Source organism: Rhopalosiphum padi, chromosome 3 (assembly GCF_020882245.1).
Source record: "Rhopalosiphum padi isolate XX-2018 chromosome 3, ASM2088224v1, whole genome shotgun sequence".
Classification (NCBI taxonomy): Eukaryota; Metazoa; Arthropoda; class Insecta; order Hemiptera; family Aphididae; genus Rhopalosiphum; species Rhopalosiphum padi.
Window position 1 is genome coordinate 79,032,274 of NC_083599.1, and position 22,653 is coordinate 79,054,926.

General features: G+C 27.0%; 5 protein-coding genes across 5 annotated transcripts; 2 read left to right on the forward strand and 3 right to left on the reverse strand.

The window, feature by feature from the left end:
- Positions 1–265: 265 nt before the first annotated feature.
- LOC132925940 (zinc finger MYM-type protein 1-like) lies at positions 266–2,740 on the forward strand. The gene is made up of 3 exons (XM_060990296.1): positions 266–398; positions 570–1,079; positions 1,140–2,740. The coding sequence occupies exons 1-3, from the start codon at positions 266–268 to the stop codon at positions 2,738–2,740; spliced, it is 2,244 nt and encodes a 747-aa protein (XP_060846279.1).
- A 1,427-nt stretch (positions 2,741–4,167) lies between these two features.
- On the reverse strand, positions 4,168–6,874 carry LOC132928035 (E3 SUMO-protein ligase ZBED1-like). The gene is made up of 4 exons (XM_060992591.1): positions 6,644–6,874; positions 5,635–6,461; positions 5,298–5,552; positions 4,168–4,981 (listed from the first exon to the last, which is right to left on the reverse strand). Exons 1-4 carry the CDS (start codon positions 6,721–6,723, stop codon positions 4,620–4,622), a joined length of 1,524 nt encoding a protein of 507 aa, XP_060848574.1. The 5' UTR covers positions 6,724–6,874; the 3' UTR covers positions 4,168–4,619.
- Positions 6,875–7,451: 577 nt separating this feature from the next.
- LOC132927438 (uncharacterized) lies at positions 7,452–8,071 on the reverse strand. Its single transcript, XM_060991966.1, has 2 exons — positions 7,768–8,071; positions 7,452–7,634 (listed from the first exon to the last, which is right to left on the reverse strand). Exons 1-2 carry the CDS (start codon positions 7,979–7,981, stop codon positions 7,507–7,509), a joined length of 342 nt encoding a protein of 113 aa, XP_060847949.1. The 5' UTR covers positions 7,982–8,071; the 3' UTR covers positions 7,452–7,506.
- A 2,120-nt stretch (positions 8,072–10,191) lies between these two features.
- Positions 10,192–13,296, reverse strand: LOC132925941 (zinc finger MYM-type protein 1-like). Its single transcript, XM_060990297.1, has 4 exons — positions 13,203–13,296; positions 13,046–13,096; positions 10,908–12,417; positions 10,192–10,795 (listed from the first exon to the last, which is right to left on the reverse strand). The coding sequence occupies exons 1-4, from the start codon at positions 13,294–13,296 to the stop codon at positions 10,192–10,194; spliced, it is 2,259 nt and encodes a 752-aa protein (XP_060846280.1).
- A 977-nt stretch (positions 13,297–14,273) lies between these two features.
- On the forward strand, positions 14,274–21,124 carry LOC132925942 (uncharacterized). The gene is made up of 4 exons (XM_060990298.1): positions 14,274–14,385; positions 15,089–15,249; positions 20,634–20,844; positions 20,970–21,124. Exons 1-4 carry the CDS (start codon positions 14,274–14,276, stop codon positions 21,083–21,085), a joined length of 600 nt encoding a protein of 199 aa, XP_060846281.1. The 3' UTR covers positions 21,086–21,124.
- The last annotated feature ends 1,529 nt before the right edge of the window (positions 21,125–22,653 follow it).

Consider the following 22,653-nt stretch of genomic DNA (forward strand, 5'->3'; position numbering starts at 1 on the left):
TATTTTAATTTGTTTTGAACTGTTTACGGATATATAGGTACTCTGCAGTTTCCAACTTTTTAGGTTTTTTTTCTATAAATGTCAATAAGATGTTATTTGTTGATTTGTTGTGTAAAAAAGCTTGAAAATTTAATAGAAGGCTTCTAACAGTAGTTGAAAAATATTAATAATACATAGCCACATTTTTTTTTATAAGCATTTAAATTCTAATTTACAAAATATAAAATACATAAAATTGAAAAAAATGAGCAAATTATTTTATGTTATGCGAAAACAGAGACAACAAAGAGAAGAAATGAAACAAAAGTTGCCGAAAATGGATAAATTTTTAACTAAAACTAAATGTGATATAAGTACTGTTAGTACCGAAATGGAAAATGTTGACTCATCTGATGATAGTAATATCATGACTACAGTATTGAATGAAAAATTGACAACACCCACGACAAAAGAACCTTTGGTTTCCGAATTATTTAAAATATCCAATGACTTAGGTAATTTTATAAACAAACAATTAAATGATACTGAAAAACGACTTATTTTTGATATTGGACCATTAAAACCTCCAGGACCATTTCCAAAAGACCCTCATCAGAGCAACAGGAGTTTTTCTGAATCATACTATATTTTTCAAACTAAATATGGACCAGTTAACCGTTTTTGGCTGTGTTATTCCCCATTGCTAGATGCAACCTATTGTCAACCGTGTTGGTTGTTTTCTTTGCAAAGAAGTACTTGGTGTACGGGTCTTCGAGACTGGAAGCATTTATCAGAAAGAAATAAGGAACATGGTTTTTCGAAAAACCATATTGAGGCATGTGCTGTATGCGAAATGTGGCAAAAAAATATAAATATTGACAAGGATCTTGAAAATCAAATTCGTAAAGAAGCATCATTTTGGAGAATGGTTCTTCAAAGGTTATTTGATATTATAATTACTCTTGCAACTAATTCTTTGGCATTAAGAGGACATCGGGAGGATTTAAGTCTAGAAGGATATCACGGCAATTTTTTATTAATTGTACAACTTGTCTCCAGATATGATCAAGTCCTAAATCAAGTTTTGGAAATGCCAAAAGGTAATGAAATGTTTTTAAATATTAATCATTTTAATTAACTGTAATTATTTTTATTTATAGGATCAACGAGGTATCTCAGTCCAACCGTTCAAAATGAAATGATTGAGTGTATAGGTAAGACACTTGAAGGCCATTTATTGGAAAACATTAGAGCATCGCCATTTTTCGCTATTATTATGGATACCACGCAAGATATAGCAAAAGTAGATCAGCTGAGCATTGTTGTAAGGTACGCAGCAATATCCAGGTCTGAAAATGGGCAGCCAGTCGATATAAAAGTAAAAGAAGTGTTTCTCGGTTTTTATGCTGTCACTAAGCATAGTGCTGTAGATTTAGTTAAACAGGTGATTACATTATTTTCCCATAAAAATCTTGATTTAAAAAAGTGTGTAGGCCAAGGTTATGATGGGGCAAGTGTAATGAGTGGTAGGTATAATAGCGTACAAAAGCATATTAAGGATATTCAACCAAATGCTGAGTATGTACATTGTGCCAGTCATAATTTAAATTTAGTAATAAACGATGCTGTTCGCGGTTGTATGGAAATACAGCATTTTTTTATAACTTTACAAGAGCTATATAACTTTTTTGGAAACAGTATTAAACGCTGGGATCTGTTATCGAAATTTACAAGCGAATCTGAAGTCACTTTGAAAAAATTAAATCCGACAAGATGGTCTAGTAGGATAAATACAATAACTACAGTTAAACTCCGGTTTTTTGATATTATTAAATCTCTATCTGAGATAGCTCTTAACTCAAAAAATGTTGACGAACGCAATGAAGCAGATAATATTAAAAAAAAATTGTTTAAATTTGAATTTGTGTTGCTTTGTGAATTCATGTACCGTGTTTTAAACAACATAAATTATGCATCCAAAATTTTACAAAAAGTTGATATCGATTTAGATCAAGCAAGTAACGTTTTAGAAGAGACTAAAGACAAATTGAAAATGTACAGAAATTACTTTGAATCATTTTACAATAAGGCCACGGAAACTGCAAGAAAATATGATATTGATCTTCATTTTCAAGTAAAACGTCAAAGCAAAATTAAAAAACACTTTGACGAATTAGCTTCTGATCACCGATTTGATAACAGAAAAGAGATATTTAAAATAACCATTTTTAATAATATATTGGACATAATTATCACTCAATTAAATACACGTTTTATTGGTATGAGTAAAGTCAACAAAATATTTGATTTTTTAACTCCAAAAGTATTACGTAGCATTGACGAAAGAACTTTGTTGCAAAAATGTGATCAGTTTCAAAGCAAGTATTCGGATGTAATAGGACCAAATTTTTCGCTCCAGTTTCTCAATGTTTACCATCTAACTTTTCCTGAATTAACTGAGACGTGTAATGTTTACCAATTATGCAAGGATATAATAACCAAATTTGGAGTGATGGAATGTGATATAACAGAAGTGTTCATGGCAATTTTACTATTTTATACCATTCCTGTAACTTCAGCAGGAGCTGAAAGATCTTTCAGCAAACTAAAAATAATCAAAAATTATCTTAGAAATAGTACCGGACAAGATCGACTCAAATATTTATCATTGATTGCAGTTGAAAACAAGGCAGCTTCAAAATTGGATTTAAGTGAAGTGATAGATCAATTTGCTAATATTAAAGCTCGTAAAAGATTATAAATTTGATTTGGTAGCCTTTATTTTATTAGATAGAATCAATAAATTAATATTAATAAAATGTTAATATTTAAAATTTGTTTTAGTAATTAAATGGATTTCCTTTTTATTTTGAGTATCAATTTATTATCTGTTTATTATTTTCATTAATGGTTTTATAGAGGTATTTATATTTTAAACAACAATATAACGTATAATGTGGTTTTTCCTATATATAGCATTAAGGAGCCTAATTTATTAATTGCCCCGGGGCCCATTCCCATCTTGTTACGCCACTGTTCCTGCATGTAATAGTGTTGTCTCAGTCTTACAAACACATAAAATTGCAAATTTATTGTACTCTCAGCAAATCACGTTTATCTCAGTTAGTTTAAAAATTAGAGTGAATTGATCTCTTATAAAATTTAATCTATTTAGCTCTAGATAATAATCTTACCTTTAAATTTTAAAAGAGATCAATTCATTCTAATTTTTCAATTAACAGAGATAAACGTGATTTGCTGAGAGTACAATTTGCTATGTTACGCGTTTGTAAGACTGAGACAACTACACTACATGCGGGAGTAGTGTCCTCTTAAGAGAACATTTTATGAGTAGTATATATTATATAGTGATGGGCACAACCGACTAGTTTTAACTATCGATTGCCTATCGATAGTTTCAAAAACTACCGAGTGATTTTTCAATTGAATAGATATTATTATTCATCGATTGTTTTTAAAAATTATCGACCGAATTTACTTGTTCATTTTCACTTTTTAAATTTTCATTGCGTAAGTAGGCCTAAAAATTAATCAAAACAGGTACGATTTAAATGATTTAATCAGATGTCCAATTGTCTTGACGTCTTCCAGGCGAATATACCACCTAAAATACTGGAACGGGGATGTTTTACATACAAAATCCATATAACTTATGGTAATTCTTTTTGTATAAGTTTTTCATTTATTAGCTTTAATTAATACATTATACAATCTAATCATAGGCGAATGGTGGGGTGGTGGGTAGTCTAAGGGGACTATAGCCCCACTAGAATTTTGTTTGGCCCCCATTTCGTGGATTTTTTTAGTCAGATTTTTAGAATATATGTTGTGTACCAGAAACATAATAGGCTATAGCCCCCCCCCCCTATAAATTCATCATCCTACGCCTATGAATCTAATTAATCTAAGTATTAAAAACTATGAGAATTGTATTATGAGAAGAAAATCATAATAAATTATAGGATATGTTTTTGGTAGGTAAATCTTATTTGGAAAATAGTAAATACTAAATACTGAGGATTTTAGTATTTTATACGCCATGTATGATTTGTACTAGATTTATCCAAACCAGTTGGATATATTTTACTATTTAGAGTATAAAAAAAAACAATCAAAATAAGTATTTTTATTTTTATTTTTTTTATTTTACTTTTTTAATACTGTATTTTCAAAGTTTCAAGGGATTCTTAAGTTACAACTTACAATTATTAAAATAGATATGTGCAGTACTAGGTTTAATGACATTGATACAAGTTAAAAAACTTGTATGCAGGATGGGCCGCAAGCAGTCTGTCATTGTTCACCCCGTATTTCATACTCACCACAGCTATAAATATATTAGCTTAAAATTGCAAATTTATATGTCAACTTAAATCTTGTTCGACATATTTTTAAATAAAAATTATAACCAGGGATATACCCTTATATGACCTTCCAGAGGTATTTATTCAAACCAGTTGAATATTATCTGCAAAATAAAAAAAATAATATTTTAAACTACAACAAAATTTATTTTGGTTTTTAATTTCGAAATATAAATTATATTTTTACTATACTAAAATAAATAATTACCTTTTTGTATTACCTTGTCACTTACTTGTGCCTAAAATTAAAAAAACTTACATATTTTTGTTTAAAAAAATTAACTTATCTACATTTTGAGGCAATAACCTATTACGCCGAGCGCTTAATATTTGCCCAGCTTTTGAAAAAATCCTCTCGGCCGGCACTGAAGTTGCTGGAATAATACAGTATTTCAATGCAATGTCACTAAGTGGTGATAATACAGTTTTGTGGTCGTTCCAAAATACAGCAAAATTGCATTTTAAGTCTTGATGAGGCATACTTAGGTACTGTCTCATCAAGGATGTAGCACTACTTGTTGTAGTTGTCTGCGACTGGACATTGGTGACTCTGGAGTTAAGAAAATTCCACACATTGTCATCATCAGTATTCAGATTTTCTTGATATGTAGGTTGTTCTGAAATTAAGAAAAATCTGATTATTTATTATTAATTATATGAGTCTTTAGAATTGAATTCTCAACATTTTTAATTACAATTTTTCTACAAAAAGGTTTAATCAAATCACATTTAAGATTAATAATATTTTTGTAAAAATAATAATTATTTTAAATTACCTATGATAAAATTATGACAAGACACATTTGGTGTGTATTTATAAGTGATTTATTTTTTTAGCTATTATTAAGTTGTATTATCATACTAATGTAAGCGAGTTAACCAATTTTATTTAACTATATTTTATAGATTTAGCAACAATTATTTATTATTTACCTGTGTTTGAAGCATTACTAATTAAAGCAGCTGTTTCATTGACCAAATATCGTTCAGTTTCATTAGCATTTTGTTCTGACCCAAATGCAACCTTCTTGCACCTTGGGTCCAACAATGTAGCCCGAGAAAAATGCGGTGTTATGGTTTGTTTTTCAATACTATCGAAACGCCTATTCGTATTTTCTATTAGTTTATTTTTTATGAACATTCCCAGTGGCGTTTTTGGAGTTTTAGAAACTAATGAACTTTGCAAACCTATAAATAATTAAAAACATTTTATAGTATTTAACAGAAAGCACAAAAATTAAACTGTATACAGAATCATCAAGTTAATTACCTCGTATCAATGGTATAATTGTTGAAAGTGTTGGATATTGTTCTCCAGAGAGCTCAGTAGTCAATTTATCAAAAGGTCTTAATAACGGTATTATATCTTCAATGCTGTTCCATTCATCAGAGCTAAGATTACTAGGAGCTTCTGTTATGGTAATCATTACAATTGTTAGTGGTTCTTTCAGTTGTATAAGCCTCTCTATCATCAAATATGTACTGTTCCACCGAGTATGTATGTCTTGTTTTAGTTTTAACACTGATTCACATCCAAGCTGTTTTTGTTTTTCAACCAACATTCTGTTTCCTACTTCACTACGCCTAAAATAGCCAACTATATTCCTACACTTTTTGAATAATTTCTTCAGGTTACTTTCCTCTGTATCATCGCTGGGAGCAGTCTCTTGATTGCCAGATAATTTGAGCGAATTTTGAACAACCAAATTAAGTTTGTGTGCAATACATGGCAAATGCGATAGATCCATGAGCCTGACTGCACCTTTTATATTGGATCCACCATCAGTGACCACTGCAACAACTTTTTCAAATATGTCCCATCTGTTTAATTCCTCAGTCATTATTTCACTTAGATTTACACTAGTATGGCTGGATTCCAATTTTTTGGTGCACAACACTAAGGTTTTCAATTGAGTTTGAAAAAGAAAGTGAACGGTCATAGTAATATAAGAATCAGTGTTCATTGACGTCCAAATATCTGTTGTGATCGCTACATGTTTAGCCTGGTTTAACAAAGTTTTAACTTTATTTTCGACAGTTGAAAATATTCTTGGAATTATGGTCCTTCCAAGTGTTCTCCTACTAGGGATTTCATATCTAAAAAAAGTTAAATTAGTTGTATTTGTGACGATAAAGAAAATAAAAAATATCAAGACCATTAAGCCAAAAAGCATTTAGTCAAAGTGGTTATAATATATATATATCATATAGCATATAACATTTCTACATTAAAAAAAAATTGAAATATTAAAAGTTTTAATTTAATATTTAATTATTACCTGGAGTCCAAGAGCTGTATCATGTTACGAAATCCTGAGTTTTCAACTATGGAAAGGGGCTGAAGATCTTCAGCTACCATTTTAACAATAGCTTCATGGAATGCACTAACTTGGCTTTCCGAAGGAGTACCAAATCTTAAAAAAAATAAAAAAAATAGGTACTACTGATAAATCTTGAAAATGCTAAATTAAATACTTAATATCAATATTACTTAAAATTTAAAAATTGTATGAAAAATAGACTACAAAAATTAAATATGATAATTTTCAATAATACTAATTACTAATTAATAATATACATAAAATGTAAACCATTGAAAAGGTTTTGGTAATGTTGGTACTAAGATAAGTATTAACAAAGTTACTTCCTTTTATTTTGAAATACTTTGTATTTATGCTGCTGATAAACCATACCTTTGGATTTTTGGTTTTTATAATATTATGGTACCTACTTATATGGCAGACAAAAAACGGTTTTTTCTTAACAAATAATAATTGCACTCCAAACCAGTTGGATAATAATTAAACCTGAAAACTAAAAAATAAAATATGAGAATTGTAAATAATTACCAAATAGTAACTACACAATATCCAATTGCAGTAATTTGTATTACTGAACTACTGGCTACAGGATAAGCACGTACATATAAAATATGTACAAGCATATAAATTATAAATATAAATAAATGTAAGCATATACAGTTAAATTAAATTTAGAAAACATACTGAAATCTAGTTAGTTTTAATTTTAACAGTATAAAATTAACAAATATACAAATTAACACTGTTATAAACATGACAGTTCTGTCTTCAACTTATTTCTGAAAATGTATTATTAGAAATTAATATGATAGTTTATAATCTTACCTATTAGACAACAATAATTGTTTGTGTCTCTTGCCAGTATTATTGGTTACGCTTACTGGAATTACTGGACTACTATAAGGCAGAACACTTGCAGATTGCGGTTGTTCTTGTTCCCCTGATGTTCCTATTTAAAAAATCAAAATCACATTATTATTTTAGTTAACTTATTAGATTTTGGAGAAAATTATTAATTACTAATTCCACTAGAATCTTTTACTTTTAGGAGACATTTTAAAATCTAAATAGGTGTGACTTACCTGGTAGATTTGTATCATTTTCATTCTGTCGTCGCAAATTACTACCATTTAACACTGTAAAATGTTTCCTCTTCAAATGGTCCAACAGATTAGTTGTACCATTAGACCGTTTGTAGGATTTTTTACAGTGTTTACATATAGCGGTGTCAGGGGTATTTGGGTCCTTTACAAAATGGTTCCAAACGATGGAACAATTTGCCTTTGGGATAGACATATTAAATAAAAAATAAAAAATGAAATAAACCTAGATAGTCGAATGTCGAATCTCTCGAATGACAAGTGACAAACTGATAAAGTGATAACATCATGGCTAAATAGTAAATAATGCCATTGAGTATAGATAGTACTATCTAAAGTAAAAATGTCGATAGTTCGATTAGTTTTCAATAGTTCGATAGTTCGATAGTTTCGATAGTCCGATAGTTTTTCGATTGTTCGATAGTTCGATAGTTTTTCGATAGTTTTATAAAACAACCGAGTAATTAGATAGTTTAAACTATCGAGTACTTCGATAGTTTTCACTCGGTTGTGCCCACCACTAATATTATATACTATATTATAATATGATTATAGGCTAAAATGCACTTTACACGCCAATAATTAATAATATTTTAATGTTAATATAGTTAATATAATCATTGATTATAAATAGTACTATTTATAATAAATGATATAATATATTATATGATATTCATATTATGATTATATCATACTGCTATTGTTTATACATTATTATTGTCATCGCGCGTCGTCGTTGTTATCGCTCGTCGCCGACCGCCGTCTCGATTTTACTATTCCAGGGAAATAAAACTTATTTTACGGTTAAAAATAGTCCTAAACAAAATCCAACCATATCATTGGTTCGGATATCGGCAGCTTGTTTTCCAGATACGACTGCTGGCCGATTGGCAAGTACATGACGCTGTTGTTTATTATAATTCTTGTCCATGAATGATTTGTGTTAAGTTTTCATTTACGCCTTAACGGTATTTTAGCATTTACGCAATACCTACGCGGCTACGCACTACGCTCACAGTAACTTCTGTTTCCGTCGTTTCCGACTGGTGGCATTTCGCATTTTGTTATTGCGTACCTATGCTATACAATACTGTGCGTCCTTTTAAAAATAAGTACCCGTTTTAAATATTTGTATTTAGTACCTAGGCCACTAGGTAGTTCTCTACCATAATAGGTAGGTACATAGTATTATAATAATAACTAATGGTATCTAAAGGATCTAAGGCAATGTTTCCTAAAGAATATCGTGAAAATATTTAGGTGTGCTTTGAAAACTTGGATTTTTAATTTAAACATTGTGTGCCGTGATTTATAAAAATTAATTTTAATGTGCCGCGATAAAAAAGTTTGGAAAACACTGCTCCACTAAGGTATTCTTGTCGTATGCGGTCTACCTCATTTTAAACGTCATAATATGTGCGATCTATTTATAGGTGCCATATTATATTTAATTAAAATATGAATAAATACGAATAAATGTAAAAATAATAATATAAATTTAGGTAATGATAGTAAAACAAATATATAGAATATAGGTATGTATAAAACCTAGTAAAACATAATTTAATAGGTACCGAGTTTAAACAATCAGCACAAATACATAAATTGCACCTTATTTTTATCTAATTATTATTACCTATTTCTAATTACAATAATTTATTTTTTACTTATTAACATAACCTAAGTAAAATGTTTTATTATTATTTTTTAAAAACTAACTAATATATAATGACGTTGATAAGGTTAGAGTTAAATGGTTGACTGTGTAAATGACTCAGTATTTGATACCTACATGGGGTAGAAATGACAATAATAGTATAGTATGCAGTAGACCGTTTATGACTACAAGAATACTATAAAAAAATATTCTATACCAAAATAATATATGTTTAAGTTATTATTAGTAGTAATATGTTTTTATTATTACATTGAACAATATAAAATATCTTAACTAGTATTATGTCTCCATTTTTAGTTAAAATATAACTTTCAATATTAGTTTATATATTTAGTTTTAATTGTTTTATTTCATAGTATAAAAAAATAATAATAATATATAGTCTAAGGCAGTTTATATATATTTGTGTTAACTACTAAGACACATAGGCGTGCGCAGACTTTGACCGCAGGGGGCGCCCTTAAATATTTTCCAAATACTCTTGTACTAATGAATATTAGTATAATTAAATATTTAATTATTAATTTTATAAAGTATTTAATTCAATAGGTATACAAATATAAAAACTAATACAAATAAAATATAAAGGTATTAAAATACATAAAAATAATAATAATACATAATTATAATAAAAATAAATAATAATAATAATTTAATACTGAAACAGCATATTCATACCTAAAAAAAATTAGCATAACTTACACAATTTATATACAAGAAAACCCTATTTACAACTCCATCCTTCTGTCCACGGGAGTAAGATTTTTGAATGTATCAATTACATCATCAATGTTTATACCAGAAGCAAGTTCTTGCTCAATAAATATTGTAAGCAGACTATTCAATCGATCCTGTCTCATGGTACTGCGTAACTTAGTTTTCACAATACTGAGCTTGGAAAATGACCGTTCGCAAGAACAGCTCGTTACTGGTATAACCATAAATGTTTTCAATGCTTTAAAAACATTACAAAATATAGTTTCCCTTCCGTAGTTGGATTGTGTAAGCCAATTTATCCAATCGCCGCATTTGTTTTTCTCGCCTTTTGGTATATTTTCTGTATGTTTAAGAAGATTAATTTCTGTTTTCAACATATCAGAGTTTAAATCAAATGCTGCGGATAAAACCGTAATGTCAATGCTATTTATATTTAAAATTAATAAATTTCCTATGCTTCTAATCATGTTTATTGTTTCTTGGTTAAATCTAATATTAATTCCACTAATTATATGATCCAATGTCGAATAGTATACAGAAACCTTCATTTCTTCTTCTTTTGAAGACATATAGTACTGTGTACTACTCGAATAGTCGATTTTGGTGGACACTTTTCTTTTGTGGAATTTCAATATCATAATTTTTACACATTTGAACAGTTTTATGATAAATATCTGTGAAATCTTCTTCAGTGTTTCTCATAGAAACAAGGAATTTTTTTAATGACTCAATGATTTCTAAAGCCGTTAATAAGTTTATGTCGGATGACTGTAAAAAAGCACTTGTTTTTAATATTGAAGAAAGAATAGGATCTAACATCAACATGGCAAAGATAAATTCAAACGTTTTCATCTGATGAAGAATTCCCTTGCCTTTTGCTCGAACATCTGATTGTTTTGTATTATCAACAATTTCTTCAATTGCAGCTAATATTGAGGGATAATTTTCTTTTATTGCACTAATGGCTTCTGAGCGGCAAGCCCATCTTGCGGTAGAAATTGATTTTAAAGTTTTTAACTTTGTATTTGTAAAGTTGGCAATTTTTTCCAATACTGCATGCCGAGTACAGCTGCCTTCAATGAAATTATAAATTAGTTGTATGTTACCGAAGAAATCAAAAGTGACTATATTATGTCTCCCAATAGAATCTACTAGAACAAGATTTAGACAGTGTCCATAACAATGAACAAAAAATGAATTGTTATTTTTTTCTTTAAACTTTGCTTGCACTCCTCCAGTACTCCCAGACATCGTTGATGCTCCATCAAAACAAATTGACACCACATTTTCCCATTTAATTCCATATTCTTGAACGACATCACTCATTTTATCAAAAATACTTTGAGCATCAACCGATGTCATTCGTTTTAAACATAAAAATTGTTCAATAGGACAATTTTTGGTTTCATCAAAGTAGCGTAAAACAATAGATAATTGCTCATGATGACCAATGTCACTTGTCTCATCAGCTATTAAAGAAATTTTTCTATCGGTTATTATATCTTGTAGCTGTTTTCTAATTACTAAATTAATTGATGAAATCAAATCGTTTTGAATGCGATTACTTGTGTACAAACAATTTTTTGGTCCAGAAATGAAATGTTCATTAAATAATGAATCATATTTACTTAGAAGACTAACAATATCAAGAAAAAGACCTTTATGAACATCATTTGTTTTTTCTGTATGTCCACGCAATGGTTTACCACCGATGGATATACAAAGTATGATATCTATAATACGTTTTACAATTTCACGATTTTTTAGTCGTTGAATCTCCTTTTGGCTGTTAATATGTTCACATGTTTTATCCAAAACAACATCAATAGATTTGGAATCCAAAAAATTTGATAAAGCTGAAGAACTATTTAAATGAACCTTAGTTTTTTGATGGACATTAAATCTTATTGTAGCTAATTTCCAATTCTTAAATCCTGTTTTGGAATATACTATTTCACTCTGCCCAGCGTTAAGTCCTGTGGCACCATTAAACATTCGACACGGAAAGCAAAATGCTAGGTCTGCTTTTGGACTATATTCTAGCCAAGGAAACAAATTATACCAAGAATGCTGAAAACTGCGTTGTTTATTAGCATTGCCAAATGTTGTCCTTGGGAAAATTTTTAAAACTGGCTGATATGGTCCTTTTAAAACCCTTTGTTTAAATTCAATTTGATTCTTCGGGATACTTATTTTAGGGTCATCAGGATGTAAGTTCGAATCATATTTGTCATAACCTAAGTTTAAAATTTATTTATTATAAATAGGTAGGTAATTTAAAATGCAACATATAATATTTTTGTTAAGTTATGTATTTTAAAATATCTTTGCCGATAACATAGGAAAAATAACATGTAAAACATTTTAATACTAGTATTAATATTTAATAGCAATATATACCATCCATTTACTTTCAAACATACTATTAAAATTCACTAATAAAATATATTAGACACATAAAATAACACAGATAGATTAGGTTAAAGAAAATACAATTTTTTGTTTTAACAAATAAATATTTAATCACAAATTTTAACTCATTTACTAACATTTAACAATTATATATCATTATATACCATATATTTACTTTCCAGCATAATTAAAACATTTATTACTAAAATCAATCAACTATATTAAATACAAAGAACTCAAATCAATTAGGTTAAAACAAAACAAAAAATGGTAATTTGAAATTCAGTATACAACATTTTTGTTAAATTATACATTTTAAATCTAAATGTCAATGAACATCAATAATAATACCTTCTTCAAATGTAGCTGAGTTGTTAGGATTGATATTTATTAAAATTCACAATCTTAATCTAGGTACACAAAATAAACCAATTAAATAATTAAAATACATACATTCTTCAACATTTAATTCTTGAATATCTTCAGTTTCTGTTTGAAGAACTTCTTTTTGCAAAACATTAGTATTTTCAATCAGTAATCATAATCGTTTATGGTGTTCAAAATGTTTAAATATTTAATACAATATAGACTGTAATAACTAATAACTTACTCGTACTAGACTTCATTTTTTTTGAAAAAAATGCTGTTATTTTAGGTCCTTGAGGTCCTTCCTTTTTATTCGATGGCATTTGCGTAGAACTCATTGTAAACAATAAAATTATTAAAAATTAAAACAAAGTAAAAAATACACGCAATATCAAATAATTTAAAATTTAAACGGCTGTTGTTGCATTAGTAGCACGACGTTTATTATATTATCATTTATAATGTTTGTTATCACTGTTCACTATCTTATTACGATTATACAACAATGAAGAACGTTTCGTAACGTTCTGTACATGAAACGAAAACACTATAAATCAATAACACTGCAGCACTGATTCTCGATTACAACAAAAATATTATAAAATGTAAAATGTAAAAATGTTCGCTGTCTAGTATAATATAGATATCTATGCATTTATTAAAGAAAAAGCCTGAGGCCGCAGGTGGGGCCGCGGCCTACCCGGCCCCCCCGTGCGCACGCCTATGCTAAGACACTTAATGTAATCTATATAAATATGTTAAAATTAGAATTAATTAATATGCCTATTTAAGTACATACAATAAACAACTTTTATAGAAAATTATGAAGTGGGTTGTAGCTCATTTTATGGACGAAGACTCAGTTGAGGCAGTCCCTGATACTTGTATAAAGTATGATCAAACTTGTGCTTGGTCTTTGAATAAACATTCAATAGAAAGATATATTGAAAACAGGGTCTATCCAAATGACTTAGAATTCCAATGGCTACCAGCAAGAACACTTGGACGAAATTATAGTCATATTATTTATTGAATTTGATGAAAAAATATTTGTTTGATTTAATTTTTTTATACAGCAAACTTGCAAGAAGCTCGTGCCAAAGCTAATAAAGCTCTTATGCTGTCTGATCTATCTACCAATGAAGATAATAATATTAAAAAGCGTAAAAAAAATATTTTTGAAAAAAAAATGCCAAGTCCTCCAGCATTCAATGAACTACCAAGTATTACCCAATATAGATTTTAACCTAATTAAAAAACATATTACATTTTTTTTTTTATTATAATATTTTTAGAAAGTAAGATTTTAAAAAATATGCCTAATTTATTTGAAATTAGTGATGATGAACTAGTAGTAAATGATGGTTATGATTCTGATAAAGATCCAGATTATTGTCTGCTTCAGCCACTTCAGGCTTCAAATAATGGTAAGTGCATATTATCATGATACATTATATTGTTGATTTATGTATATGATAGATTAATATATTATATCTAATCCTTTGTATATTAATTATTCTGTTCTATATTAATTAAAACATAAATATTTTTATTTTATAGAATATAAGAAACACTATAATTTTATTTTATTAATACTGTATATGTTTTATTAAATTGCTTGTTTTTAACTATATAATTTATAACACACTGTGATAAACTACAATGACTTTATATTAGTATATTACCTATGATGAATTAAGAACACGTAACCTTGTAAAGTATATTGGAGTACATTTACAAATATAGTATTTAAATACTATTTTAAAATTATGTTTTACAAGGCTGATAGTATGTAATAAAAAATATTTTGTATTTAATAAATGTATTTTATATTTTTGTTTGAATAACAAAAACTATAACTGTTATATAATTTATTTTTTAATTTTCAGCTAAAACAAATTATAAAAGTCATACAAAAAATAATTTTTCCGATACAGTCACAGCCGAATTTATGATGCCTACTTCTGGTATGTTGTATTTATATAATTATAATTTTTTAAATTTCATGATAGCATTTTATTTATTATTGTTCTAGATTTCCAAAAAATTGTAATTAATTCATTGACAAAAATAAAATATGAGTTAACTGCATTGAACAACACTGTATACATACTTCACGCATGTCTTTAGATACATTTATTGAAAACTCGCATAATAGTTCAACCTCATCTGAATATATTAGGTATAATGATCAGTTAAATCTTGATCAATATTTTCCTATTACCAATGAAGAGAATCTGAATACCTTTGAAAGCAAAATTCTAAACAACAAAGATTTTAAATCAAATTTGGTACGTTTATTTTTAAAAAATTAAAATATTTATGATTTTCCAGTGTCATATACAAGTTATTAAAATATGTCAAAACTGTTAACCAAACTAAAAAGTACTAACAAACCCATAATTATTTTATTATAACATATATTGTTTAATAAATTGTATATAGGTATCAAAACTAGCTTTATTGATGGGGGTTAAGAGGCCGTTCTGGTAGCGAAAAATCGACCGTAAAAACATGCTTTCGTACTTCCCATTTTCCTCAGCTCTCAATAGTCGTAGAAACATGATTTATACACCAAAATAAACTTGAGAAGTTCCTCTAGATGATCTCGTTCCAGATTTTTGAATTTTTTTTTCAAACCGGAGATATTTGCATTTGAAATTTTCAAAATTTTTAACATTTTTAAAAAATCATAAAAAATAGAAAAAAAAAGATATCAAAAATCTGGAACGAGATCATCTAGAGGAACTTCTCAAGTTTATTTTGGTGTATAAATCATGTTTCTACGACTACTGAGAGCTGAGGAAAATGGGAAGTACGAAAACATGTTTTTGGTTAAAAAATCATAAATTTACAGTCGTCATGTGCTGCTCTGCTAAGTATAGCGGCAGCGTTCGAGAACATGCCACCACCCCGCGCGCGACTGCAGCCGTACCGCACTATAGGTTTAAACTGGTTTTCATATCGCAGTTTATAAATAAATATTGTCAATACGATAACAATTATGTTGGTGACCGAATAATATTTTAACCGATATCGAATTTTATATTTCGTGTATTATTATTCTGCACGCCGTATTAAAGATCTCACGTTATCATAAAATTATTATAATTTGTTTAATAAAAGTACGATTTGAATAATTATTTTTTTAATCTTGAAGAGAATTTGATAATTTAGTTAATTTTATTTACGCTGAACCACATATGAAAAAAAAATTATGAAATTTAAATCGATATAACAAAAAAACACCTTAGGTACCTACAATCTGCACGGTTACATATGAATAAATAATAGCCTGTTGAATAAAGTGACAAATGTAATTAATGTACTTACGATATAACTCGATAACTTATAATAGTCTAAATAATAAGTGATTTAAATCCCTAATTATATTAATTATTTACATAAATCAGTCAAATACTGTAATTATTTTTAATTAGTATATATGTCTATTACAGATTATTTATTTATTAAATTTAATAATAACAAATAAACAAATTTAAGCCAATTCAAAATATGACAAAACTAGTTGGCACCAATATACATTTTTTTTTTAAATTATTAATTAAATAATTATATTTACAACCAATATAATATACTATAAGTACATTTGATACGAGAATGAGAAGCACTCGAGTACAAAATAAATCGTCAAATCGTATAAAATATTAAAATAATAAAGCTATGTAGTTATAATATATCAGAATATTAGGTATATGTATATCATAATATGATAATATTATATAGTAGTAATTACTAATTATTGTTATAATATATTTTTTTTTAAATAATAGAAACGGTTTTATTTATTTTTCATTTATTACTTTAATTTTTTAATTTTCGATTTTTATGTTTTTATATTTTCCAAAATATGTTGAGGATCTAAAATTTTGAAAATTACCAAAAAATGTGTATTTAGATATTATCTATCTCCTACCAAAAACTCCATACCAATCTGAAGTCACTGGACTTATAAAAAGAAACACAATGTCATATTGTAATTCACATTGACTTATTTTATTGGCTTTTGGTAATTTTTTTTTAGAGTAATAATAGGTATCACATATGAAAATTTAGTTAGGTACAAACTATAAATTCTTCGAAAACCAAATACAATATACAAATTAAACTTCATAGAAAATATAAACAAGTTAATTTGGCATATTTAACTATGCAATCAATATAAATTGATTAAATTAAAATTGAATTACATTTTACAAAATATTAATAATCATACAATTTATTATAAAAAAATACTTAGACACAATTTTTTTTTTTAATATGTATTTGAAGTTAAGCTCTACACAGGGCCGTTTTCAGCCTTTTTGAGGCCCTGGTCAGTGAATTTATTTAATTTAATTTATTCGCAAAGTAAAAATGCTTAAACAATTTAAAACAATGCTCTTTATAAGTTATTTATTTCTCAATTACGAAATATCGAAAAATGTATTTTCAGAATTTTTTTACTAGTGTTTTAAGTTAGTATTTTGATAAAATTCATTAAAATCTCAAAAATATATAAACTATATAATAAGAAATTTATAAAAATGTCTTCATAAACAATTTTGATATTTTGTAATACTCATTTTTTAAAATAAATAATACTCGTAAATAAATAAAATAACAGTAGGTACCTATATATGTATATTTGAAATTTTCACCAAATGTTTATATTATTATTTTTATTATAAAATACAATTTTCAAAATTCTTTAACTCTTTTTGAACTACTTATATAGGCGTGACAAATATTTATCTATTTAATTTTTTTTCTTCCATAAATGGTTCAACATTTTTAAACATTTAATACAAGATCCTAAATAACTTGATTTTTTATGTGTATAAAAATATAAAATACATAAGCGCAATTTTTTATAAATGCATTTGAAGTTTAAGCTTCATTTTAGTCCCTTTAATTGTGTTTATGCATTTAATCGACTTAAATACTAAATAATCCTAAAAATATTTAAAGTTTACCTAATTGTTTCCCATGATGAACGCACGATAGTTAATTATTAGCACCAGTCACTATTTTTTTTGTAAATTTGCTACTACACACTTTTTTTTTTTATTTGCATATCTAGACAATATCAGGGTTATCACTAGTAAAGATAATTTTTTTTTCGTCTATTTGTCATTTGCTATTGCACACAAAGATAAGGGCTGATCAGCACCTAAGAAAAAGGTTCTACAACAGGTTTGATTATACCACAGACAATTATTTAATCTATTCTGTGATTATACCTTGGAATTGTGCCTTGAGGCTTGAATTAAAATAAAAACGAATTAAATTATATAATCCTTATTTAATTATTAAAAAAAATATTCGTGTTTTATAAAAATATTGTTTTGGATACGAATTGCTAAAATGTCCTCATTCAAGAACTTTGATTTTTTTTTTTTTTGATATCGGTTTTTGTTTTTAATATATTCATTTTACGTACGGAGATGATTTGTCAGTATATAGGATATATTATATGATAACTTATATTTAAATAATTGTGATGTACAATATTTTACTTGATTTCGTAAACAAATTAATTTCATATGCTCATAAAAATTATTCTATATTGACGCTGGAATTTTTTTTATAATTATTTGAAGAAAAAGTTATGGATAACCTTTTGTTGTGTTTTTTTAACCTTAGATATAAATTATTACAAAAATTTTATGAATTTTCAACTTCAAAATGCCTTGCAAATGTTCGCAATTTTGATATATTTTGTAAACATTTGAACTTTTAATGCTTATAAGCAAAAAATGTGACTAACGATTTTTGATTTTTTTTTTTTACTACCATAAGAACAACTTATAATAAATCTTATATTAAATTTTAAAGATTTTTTGAAAGCCCAATTTGTTTTATCGATATTTCAAGAAAAAAATTCCCGTTTTTCCGTTACTTTTTCAAGGTTTTTCCTGACGCTTTTGAAAACTACTACACAGCATATTTTACTTTTGACCACAAAGTACCAACTAGATTCAATTTCCTTTTCAAAGAGGGACTGAAGTCAAAAATCAAAGCACTATTACTACTCTAAAACGTGATGACAGACACAAAAATAAAAATAATAAAAACATTCATATACGTACGTAAACATAATAAAATAAAAATTTAATGAGAAAATAAGTGTGACAAAATTAAATTAGTATACCTAACAGTGATTCATGTTTACTTGCTTACACGTACATACCTACTTAGATTTATAACTGTAAATAAATAAAACGACAAACATAAACGTAATACGACATTTTATTTTGAATTTTTTGCATATTTTTCAATAATTTTATCGTTTAGTGTATATATAATAGGTAATCTATTTTTCAGCAATTACAATACATTTTTGTTACCAAATTTCGATAGATAATGAAAAAATAAATATTTTTTTTTTAAATAGGATTTGATATATTTTAAATACACACCAATTTCGTCTATTGGTATCTAATATTTGAGATAAATTTATGAATACATATAGTACATTCATTTATATTATTTTATACATTTTTTATTCAACTATAATATGTTTAGTTTTTTTTTTAAATGTAAGAGGTAAAAAGTATAAAATTGTCAAATGTTTATATTATTATATTGCATTTTAAATAAACATAAATTGAAAGTAAAATCGTATTATTTAAAAGGTATTTTTTTTTTTAATTCGATTCGATATCTATATTTATTAAAGACATATTATCTACATGTTTTGACGATTTTAAGTGTGTATTAGTGCAAGCTTTTTTAACTAATTTTTAATACATGAATTTCCGGGTCATATATTTATAAATAAAATGTATTTTCTTAGGTTTAGTATCAGAGAATACCAAGGTATTCAATTTAAATATTTGATAGACAAAAACATTTTTGGAAAAATGGTGGAAGACAAATTTTTTAAATTATGGGGTTGATTTACGGCGTGTTGGGGCTAATGATGGGGATATTCTTCGTTGCAATAGTTATATTAACTATACTTGTGGACACATTTATGTATCAAACTTTTTGGCAAGACTTTTTTCTAGCATTACCTACCCATATAATTTAATACTTCGGTCTCATAAACACAGCTATAGGTACTTGTACATTAAAAATCAAGAGTTTGATGCATTAGAAATAATAAACTTTCAGTGTCATAAAAAAAAAACAATAATTATCCGAATTTGTAGTATGAAATGGTTTAAAACCATCAAAATTAATAATGTATGTATTTATTTATATGAATGAATGTAGTGATTAATATATTGATTTGTTTAATTTGTATGTACATTTATTATATTTATAACTATAAATTAAATTGTAATTATATTTTATTCATAACGTTATATTAATCGATGGCAATAATTTATAAATTATTAGTATTATTAAATTGTTACTGATAGTTTTTTAAATAATAACTATATGTTGTAAAATAGCTTTTATAATTTAGTTTAAGTATTTCCATACATATTTAGGGAACAGAAACTTCAATCAATAATACGATAAATAATATCGTAAAATTAGTTTATGAACGCACAAGCGAGCGCGCGCTTATCAAATTCAAATTTCAAATTACCCCAGTAATATAAATACAAAATATCATTGACGCGAAACGTTCTAGACGGCGGTCCGAGAAATAATAATGTGCCGCTCCTGAGACTATTGCGCGTAGCCCCTCTTTGGTAAAAGTGGGCGTGGTTACGGGTGACCGCCGCCGCGGCGATATGAAATTCAACGCCATCTCTTGAGCGTTGTATACGTTTCACTTTTACCAGAACGGCCTCTTAAAGATGTTGGAGATAGCATAAGAAGAATTATGTCAAAAATGTTCTCCGATGAATTTCTCTGTGCATATTCACTTGAAGGTTTTAAAAAGAAGAAAAGTTTTATCAAATTAGGAAGTTACAGTATATTAATTGGTAAATAAATAATATATATTTTAATGTGATCTACGATTCAAAAAGTTACTACTGTATAATATATGTACAGATAATAATTAATAATATAATATTACAGCTTATATATTTTAAAATCTTCTTTACAGATTCCTTAAGAATTCATCCTAAGTATAAATCAATTGTTGAAAAAGAATTACATAGCCCATTAGCAGTTTGGTTGGCGCATGCCAAATATCGCCTTGCAAATAAAAATGAAAACTAATTTTCTAATACTATAATTTGTATACTGCTGTAATTTAAAATTGTTATTAAGGTCATGATATGATGATAAATTTTCTATTAATTAATTTTACGAATACTAAAGACTCTAAGAGCAAATTGTATATGCATATTTTAAACTATAATAATTTATCATAATTTTTTTAAATTATATTTATTATTATAAATATAACAAAAAAGATTTATATGTAAAAATATAAAAATATGTTTGTTTTAATTTTAATGCACCTATAATATGTTTGTATTATCCTCTTTTCTGTGTATAATCAATATAAAGTTTTGAAGTGTAATTTATTTAAGTTTATAGTTCCTAAATAATCTAACCTAACCTCTTAACTCTCCAGTAGTGTATTAAATTTGCGCTGAAGCAATTGAGTAAATTTGAACCAAATTATTTAATAATAAATTATGAAGTACACAAAATAAGTCTGCAAAAATTAAGCTGATACTGTTAAAATATTAAAAGCATATTCCATTGTATTTTATACATATATATTATATAATTTTCAAGTTTTGATGAATGTTGTAAGAACATATAAATAATATTTTTGAAACATAATTTAAAATCCATAAAATATTTCAATAATATTTTGAAACTTAATTTTCATATTCTCAAAATATTAAACAATGTTATAAACACAATATTATACTTAAAATATTTTCAGAACATTACTCTTATAAAATTATAAAAACGTTAAAAGTGTGGCCAAAAAACCTAGGTAGAACATTCTAACAATATTGAAATGATATTATTAAAACTCAATCTGAACATTCTTATAACATTTATATTTATTCTAGCATATTATTTAAAACTTCTTGAAATATATTTTTTTTTTTTTTTTTATTGAACTTAAAAAACATCAACAGCAAAGGTTATTAGTTTTGTGTAAAATTACATAGTCGTTATTAAAAATTACAGTATATATATGGTGTTCTTTTTATATGATTACAATTTACATTTATATTACAATTTTCTTTAACGGTAGGTTCAAATTTTGTCGTATAAATCCGATTTTTTGAGGAAGGTTAACATGTTCGATGTGTTTTCACTATCTGGTCCTAGAGCTTCATACAGGTTGGGTGGGATGTTGTATTTTTTAAGATGTTCGGCGTATTGGTAACACTCTGTTATTATATGCTTCACTGTTAGTGTAACCCCACAGACTATACATTGGGTGGGTTCTTTTTTGGCCATGAGGTGTTGATGGGTCAGCCTTGTGTGACCTATTCGGAGACGATTTATAAGAATTTTTTCTTTTCTGCTAAGATTTGGGTTTTGCCAGTTAAAAATTGTGTTTTTAATTTCGTTGAGTTTGGTCTGTTGTTTTGACCAGTGCGTTTGCCATTTTGTTAGTGATTTGTTTTTGATGTGGGTTTTGATGTCATCATATGTTACTGTGTCCAGGAATTGTATATTGAGGTTGTTTGGTTGTGCCGCTTCCTTTGCTGCTTGATCCGCCGTCTCGTTCCCCCTTATATTTGTGTGGCCTGGTACCCAAATGAAAATGATATTTATTCCCCTAAGCTTTAGGTCGTAGGTTTTTTCTTGTA

Bases quoted from the DNA above. Each gene is read 5' to 3' on its own strand.
- LOC132925940 (XM_060990296.1), top strand. From the start codon at position 266: ATGCGAAAACAGAGACAACAAAGAGAAGAAATGAAACAAAAGTTGCCG. The intron at 399-569 runs GTAATATCATGA...TAAAACCTCCAG, and splicing joins TGTTGACTCATCTGATGATA to GACCATTTCCAAAAGACCCT. The intron at 1,080-1,139 runs GTAATGAAATGT...TTTTATTTATAG, and splicing joins AGTTTTGGAAATGCCAAAAG to GATCAACGAGGTATCTCAGT.
- LOC132928035 (XM_060992591.1), bottom strand. From the start codon at position 6,723: ATGGTAGCTGAAGATCTTCAGCCCCTTTCCATAGTTGAAAACTCAGGA. The intron at 5,553-5,634 runs GTAATTAACTTG...AATTATTTATAG, and splicing joins AATTATACCATTGATACGAG to GTTTGCAAAGTTCATTAGTT. The intron at 4,982-5,297 runs GTAAATAATAAA...TCTTAATTTCAG, and splicing joins TAGTAATGCTTCAAACACAG to AACAACCTACATATCAAGAA.
- LOC132927438 (XM_060991966.1), bottom strand. From the start codon at position 7,981: ATGTCTATCCCAAAGGCAAATTGTTCCATCGTTTGGAACCATTTTGTA. The intron at 7,635-7,767 runs GTAAGTCACACC...TTTTTTAAATAG, and splicing joins AAATGATACAAATCTACCAG to GAACATCAGGGGAACAAGAA.
- LOC132925941 (XM_060990297.1), bottom strand. From the start codon at position 13,296: ATGAGTTCTACGCAAATGCCATCGAATAAAAAGGAAGGACCTCAAGGA. The intron at 13,097-13,202 runs GTAAGTTATTAG...TTTTGCAAAAAG, and splicing joins AAAAATGAAGTCTAGTACGA to AAGTTCTTCAAACAGAAACT. The intron at 10,796-10,907 runs GTCATTAAAAAA...ATTCCACAAAAG, and splicing joins ACGGCTTTAGAAATCATTGA to AAAAGTGTCCACCAAAATCG.
- LOC132925942 (XM_060990298.1), top strand. From the start codon at position 14,274: ATGCCTAATTTATTTGAAATTAGTGATGATGAACTAGTAGTAAATGAT. The intron at 14,386-15,088 runs GTAAGTGCATAT...GCATGTCTTTAG, and splicing joins ACTTCAGGCTTCAAATAATG to ATACATTTATTGAAAACTCG. The intron at 15,250-20,633 runs GTACGTTTATTT...GGTTACGGGTGA, and splicing joins AAGATTTTAAATCAAATTTG to CCGCCGCCGCGGCGATATGA.